The sequence below is a fragment of the Dendroctonus ponderosae genome, unplaced genomic scaffold (genome assembly GCF_020466585.1).
Source record: "Dendroctonus ponderosae isolate FM_Combo_2020 unplaced genomic scaffold, Dpon_F_20191213v2 Dpon_F_20191213_4, whole genome shotgun sequence".
NCBI classification, from domain to species: Eukaryota; Metazoa; Arthropoda; class Insecta; order Coleoptera; family Curculionidae; genus Dendroctonus; species Dendroctonus ponderosae.
Window position 1 is genome coordinate 2,466,287 of NW_026018611.1, and position 6,089 is coordinate 2,472,375.

General features: G+C 38.4%; 5 protein-coding genes across 6 annotated transcripts in view; 2 read left to right on the top strand and 3 right to left on the bottom strand.

Annotated features, from left to right (window-relative positions):
• Positions 1-4,673, bottom strand: part of LOC109543738 (fatty acyl-CoA reductase wat) — a 65,420-nt gene extending 60,747 nt beyond the window's left edge. Inside the window, exons 1-5 of the mRNA XM_019913584.2 lie at positions 4,523-4,673; positions 2,400-2,604; positions 2,080-2,328; positions 978-1,126; positions 802-911 (exon numbers count right to left, since the gene is read on the bottom strand). Of these exons, the coding sequence (XP_019769143.2) occupies positions 802-911; positions 978-1,126; positions 2,080-2,328; positions 2,400-2,597 (706 nt within the window). The 5' untranslated portion in view covers positions 2,598-2,604; positions 4,523-4,673. The remainder of the gene's footprint in view (positions 1-801; positions 912-977; positions 1,127-2,079; positions 2,329-2,399; positions 2,605-4,522) is intronic.
• LOC109543725 (cytosolic 10-formyltetrahydrofolate dehydrogenase) overlaps positions 1-6,089 on the top strand; it is a gene marked incomplete at its 5' end in the record, with an annotated part of 68,889 nt that overhangs the window by 29,568 nt on the left and 33,232 nt on the right.
• Positions 1-6,089, bottom strand: part of LOC109543734 (alpha-1D adrenergic receptor) — a 33,998-nt gene that overhangs the window by 18,439 nt on the left and 9,470 nt on the right. The window lies entirely within an intron of this gene.
• The window catches only part of LOC109543741 (phosphoglycerate kinase), a 48,802-nt gene that overhangs the window by 12,394 nt on the left and 30,319 nt on the right, over positions 1-6,089 (top strand). The gene's annotated exons all lie outside the window — the stretch shown is intronic.
• LOC125504131 (D-arabinitol dehydrogenase 1-like) lies at positions 4,748-5,501 on the bottom strand (the record flags this gene model as incomplete). The annotated part of the gene is given in 2 exon segments (XM_048665572.1): positions 4,748-5,248; positions 5,304-5,501. Coding segments are annotated over 2 exon segments (605 nt in total), but the record flags the coding sequence as incomplete, so codon positions are not given.

Here is a 6,089-nt window from a genome sequence, read left to right on the forward strand (position 1 = left end):
GCTAATCACCTGTTAAGACCAATTAATCTCAGAATATTTTAAAATGTTGCAAGGGTAATGTATTTTAGTATGTGATATAACAAGCTATTGACAAACTGTTATTGTTTTTTAGATTAATGAGAACATTTAAAATTTTTTATTTTTTTTGACTACCTGTTATTTTAGTAAAACTGATGATGGTGGAAAACACCGAAACGTTTTTTTAAATTGATAAATGAACAATAAATAAATGACTGAAGAACCCAGGACTTGATTTTAATTTTGGAATTGAAACACAGTCAGGAAAGTACGTACAATGATTAATAAACTGTTACGCCTAAAAGAAATCGTGCGCAGTGGTTTCATTTGCAGAAATTTTAAGAAAATCGGCCTGAATTTTCCTAACCTATACTGTTTTGCACGAATGTAAACAAGGACCAGTTGCGTGGGTTGTTTTGAATTTATAAGCTAAGAGCCATATTCGATTCCTATTGAATCGCTATCAAATGCTTAAAAAATTTGCGTTACTATTATAGCGTTTATAATTTCAAACATATAATGTAGAGAAAAAAGTCAGAAAATGAATGAATCTTTCATGCTGAGAATAAACGATTAATACTGATTTTTAGTACGCCCATGGCTAGCAGCCAGGCGAGTTGATTTTCCGATTAATTCTACTCTTCGATCGGTACCTACTTTATCCCTACCACCTGCCTTTCATTGATAAATCGCCGATCGGTAGAATTTAATGTTGGTCCCAAACAAATCGGGATTTATGAATGACTAGCTTGGTTTATTTATTAAAGTCTGGATTACACGTACCCACAGCTGGCCGTACGATGATGGCCGGCAAAGTTTCCATTTGCTGATTAACTAGTCCTTCGGCCAGTGCTTTAGAATAGGAGTATGTATTGGGGTAGTTTCCCATAATTCTAAAGATGGACAAAAAGCATTTGTATTTTACGTTCCCAGCTCTTTTGCATGAGAGTCTGGCTTACTTTTTCTCCGGCAGCTTCATTTTGGCCTCTGGGTCTGAGGCCGTGGTCATTTCGATGATCTGCTGCGGATCTGCAGGAGGATCGTAGGTCTTTTCGTGGAGAACTTTCTCGTTGGGAAACGCAAAAGCAGTAGAAATGTGCTCGAATAACTGAAATAATTAAAATTTAAAAAGTAGGTTTCGCAGTAATGAGGGAATAACTATCCGTTTAAAATTGAGAAGAAATTGTAAATGTAAACGATAATTTGCCAAGTTTGCTGAGAAATGAAGGATTGACAAAATGCAAATAGACAAACAAAAGCGAGTAAAATTGCCTCTCACTTTATGAATAATTGCATCGAATCATTGTTCCTAAAAACTGGTTACTGGCAAAATCGCCTGCCGGCGCATACATTCATTATTTCTGGAGAGAAAGTATCATTGAACCCTTTATTTTATCGGTGCATACTGCTTTTTTCAAAAATTCGCCCAGGAAAAACCAAAAATCCCTGAATGCGGCCATATAACATCAATCCAAAGGTAAAATCGGCTGCTTTAAGTGAGGAAAACTCACTTTAATACAAAGTGTCTGGGAGTTTTCAGGATTTTTCCAGTTACCAGATTAATCTCATGTTTATTTAGTCCCCTTATTTAGTCTCACTACCACTAGTTGATGATATACATAAGCAAACAAGAAGATTTTGCAATTTTCAGCTCATACTGTAGTTGCGGAATAATTGCTTAAGTAGATTTAAGTAATTTTCATTGGATAAAGTCCATTTTATGGCTGGTGTTAATTGCTTTCCAAAGTCTTGATTCTTTTTTGCTGTGACGATTCCAAGGTGAACTTTTTTCGTAATTGCTAACCTGCTTAAATTTAGAACGAGCGAAAAATAATGCAACCGTTTGTTATAGCGCAGAATGCACTCATCATGACTTAATAACTGTAATACACGCCTAACTTTCCCTGATCGGCGTATCGTAGATTATCGGGTGAACGAATGCCCCGCTTTGTAACTTTGCAAGATGCAGTTGCATCCTGTTTTATTGGCATAAAAATTATGAAAATAGAAAGGTGTCTATTCTGAATAAAGAAGTGCTTAGCTTTTACGCTGAACGCGTACCTTAAGTTTTTGGCACTGTTTGGCGAAATTCAGCATGTACTTCGTGCCTAAGGTGTTCATTCGGATGGCGTATTCCAAAGTGTCATCAAAACGAGTGGAGGCCGCCGAATGAAAAATAAAATCCACCTCTTTTACCATCGTTTTCCGATCGTTTTCCAGTAGGCCCAATTCAGTTTCCAGAACGTCTCCCGTAACAACCACACACTTCTTGAAGCAGTCCGGTCGCGTTTTCTTCACAGTGGAAAAAAGCTGCAAAAGTAGGAAAATTAGGTGGAAGATTAGGCGTTCACTGTCTGAAGATAGATATAGATGCTAAGTACCACGTGATTGAATATGTCCTGCAAGCGGTCCTTCGGGGATTTTCCTTTCTTCTGTCGAATCAGCAAATATAACGTCTTGACTTCCGTGACTCGAAGTAGCTTTTCAATCAGCATTTTTCCGAGAAATCCAGTCGCTCCAGACAGGAACACGGTCTTGCCTTTGAATATTTCCCCAATTCGATCGTTGCCTTCTGCCATTGTGCTTCTAATAACATCATTTATCGAACAGGTTAAACTTTTTTTAATTTTTAATCGAGTGTGTTTATAAATCGACCAATTTAACATTGTTAATAATTAATTGTAACTATGAATGCTTTGATACCAGCTATTTGTCAAACCTACTAATGATAAAACACTTAATTAGCATATGAAAAGTTTTTTTAATAAATGGGTTAATTATTGTTGTTTTGGCGGATAGAATCACTAGTCAATTCAATGAATTGATCGAGTCTGAAGCGGGAATTTTTTAACAGTCCGTCAGAAGTTGAAAACCCCCCACAAAATGGCAAAGTGTGCTTTATTGCCACAAAATGTTTTTGAATTTTTGACATTTTAATCTTTAAAGTTTCTAAAGTCTGCCCAGAAAACCACTCGAAAGCGAAAATCGGCTGCTTTAAATGAGGAAAGGCTCACTTGATTAGGACATTTCTTTGTTGTGACAAATAGGAGTTTGTAGGATTTTCTCAGTTACTAGGAGAAGTTTAGCCGTTGGTATAGACAGACGGATTTAAAAAAAATTGTCAAGGAAGAACCAAAAATTTCTCGAGCCTGCCCAGAATATCACTCGGAAGAGAAAATCCGCGGCTTTAAGTGAGGTTTTTAAATCGAAGCAATTGGTCATTGAACACAAATTTTTTAAAAAATTCCCCAGAGAAAAAGCAAAAATTCCTGAATGCGACCCACAACATCACTCGAAAAGGAGAATCGGCTGGCTTAAGTGAGAAAAAAATCAGTTTGATTAAGACATTTTTGGGAGTTTTCAAGATTTTTTCAGAGACTAAATCGAAGCGATTGGTCACGAAACTCGTCAAGAAAAAATTCCTGAATGCGGCCCATAACATCACTTGAAAGAGAAAATCGTTATTTTAAGTGAGCAAAAACTCAGTTGATTAGGAAATTTCTGGGAGTTTTCAAGATTTTTCAGTTACTAGGGCGAGTCGACGGCCGATGGAAAACACAAATTTTTCAAAAATTTGACATGAAAAAGCCAAAAATCGCATAATGCTGCTCATAATATCACTTGAAAGAGAAAATGCGCTGCTTTAAGTGCGGAAAACTCACTTGAATCGGAAATTTCTGGGAGTTTGCAGGACTTTTTTACATACTAAATCGAAGCGAGTGGTCATTGCACAACACGAATTAAAAAAAAATTCCCACAGAAAAAGCAAAAATTCCTGAATGCGACCCATAACATCACTCGAAAAGGAGAATCAACTGGTTTAAGTGAGAAAAAATTCAGTTTGATTACGACATTTTTGGGAGTTTTCAGGATTTTTTCAGAGACTAAATCGAAGCGATTGGTCGATGGACAACACGGATTTTTCAAAAATTCGTCAAGAAAAAATTCCTGAATGCGGCCCATAACATCACTTGAAAGAGAAAATCGACTCCTTTAAGTGAGCAAAAACTCAGTTGATTAGGAAATTTCTGGAAGTTTCCAAGATTTTTCAGTTATTAAGGCGAGTCGACGGCCGATGGGAAACACGAATTTTTCAAAAGTTTGACAAGAAAAAGTCAAAAATCCCACAATCCGGCCCATAATATCACTTGAAAGAGAAAATGCGCTACTTTAAGTGCGAAAAATTTCACTAATCGGAAATTTCTGGGAGTTTCCAGAATTTTTTCAGTTAGGAGAGATTCATCTGACGTGACCATCTTTTTCTTTTGACTTTGACGAAACTTTTGAGCATCGCATCGCCCAGCTCGGTCGTGGACAACATTTTTTGTTCAACACTCAATCTTGCCTTATCTTTAAAATAATTGAATTTAAATGTATATTTACTACTTTAAGTAAGACAAGTAAGTGTTGTGGCGTTTGGCCACTTAACGGATTAATTGAATAAACGCATTCAAATAATTTCAGCTAATTTTTCCGAGTTTTCAATATTGAAAGCCAAACTTACCTCAGTTGTTGCTATTCTCACTTAATTCAAGCAGTAATCATAAACGAAGCCGCTCACTTCGGATGTCGAGAATCGACTAGTACCCAACAAGATGTGCAGGGTCTATTTAACATCACACATCCAATGCCCATTTAAAAGAAAACTCTCACTTAATGGACTTTTCATAATTTCATTAATAAGTCTCATGGTGTTTATGAGCTACAAATGAACTTTGAAGTACAACGATTATTAAACCAGTTGTGTTTTTTATTCAAATTTAACTTTAATTGAACAGTAAACTAGCGGTTATTAAGCAAATTCAATAACACGCATTTCACAATTACAGTTGGAATATCGCTTTTGCGATGGTGCCAGTCTTGAGCAGGTCCAGGGCCTGCTGGTAGCTGCCCAACGGAAAAACTTGGACGCCCAGCCTCTCATAGTCAATGTACCTGGAACCCATTGCCTCGATGAACCCGACAGACTTGACCATGCTGAATGGGTTCACATTGACCGCAAATATAGTTATTTCCCTGGCATACAGCTCGAAAGGTGACACGCTGATGGTTTTATCAGGCGGAGCAATTCCAAAGCAGCACAACTTTCCCCCTTTGGTCAGCAGAGAGAGGCCGTACTCAACAGCTGGACAGAACCCGCTGCAGTCGATCACCACTTCGAAGGCGTAATTCGGATCAGCGTCTCGGTTTTTCCTCAGTTGATCCGGAGTGAGCAACTTGAAACCAGTTTCTGCAATTTTTCTGTAGAGTCCAGGTACCCATACAACCCGCCATCTGGACCTTACCCAATTTCTTCACGTAGTTGAGCCGGGTTTGGTTGGGCTCAGACACAGTAACCTTGCGGTGCCCATGCAGGTGAAGCACCGAGACCCACAGGTTTCCGATGATGCCAGCCCCAATCACTAGAATTCTGGAACCGACTGGAACGGGCGACAACAGGTCCCATCCATGAGCCAGACAGGCCAAGGGTTCCGCCAGGGCAGCTAAAATCGAATCAGTATTTCCAGCTTCTCCGCCAGGATGGTCTCACCAGAGAGACCAGAGATTACTAGAGAGATCGCCGATGAGCATATAGCCGTAAGCTAGCGTCATCATGGTGTTTTCTCCCGAAACACTCACACAAGTTACTCCTTCTAACTTGTAACAACTCTCAGAGGAAGTAGTGTAGGGGAGGTAAGTAGTGGGGCCGTCATGCCCTGGGCACTCTCACTTATTTACATTCAAGAAAGACTTAAGGTTATGCTTAGCGTTAAGTTCGAGCCTAACTGCAAGTTAAGTTCGTCTTTGAAAATCTTAAATTTAAGGACTCGTTCTCGAGTACTTCAGCATGACCTTAGCCTTCTTCCAACCTTACTTTAGTCGCTAGTTAGTCTACAGTCATATACAGCATACGTATATGAATTGTGTAATCATAATGTCCTATTTTCAAAAAATAACTACCTACGTACATCATGAATTTTGAATTTCAAAAGAGACGGCGGAGTTTCATTTGGCTGTACCCAATCACCATCAAAGCAGCAAGTGATTGATTCACGCCATACAAGGTCTTATTATTTACAATGGATAATAAT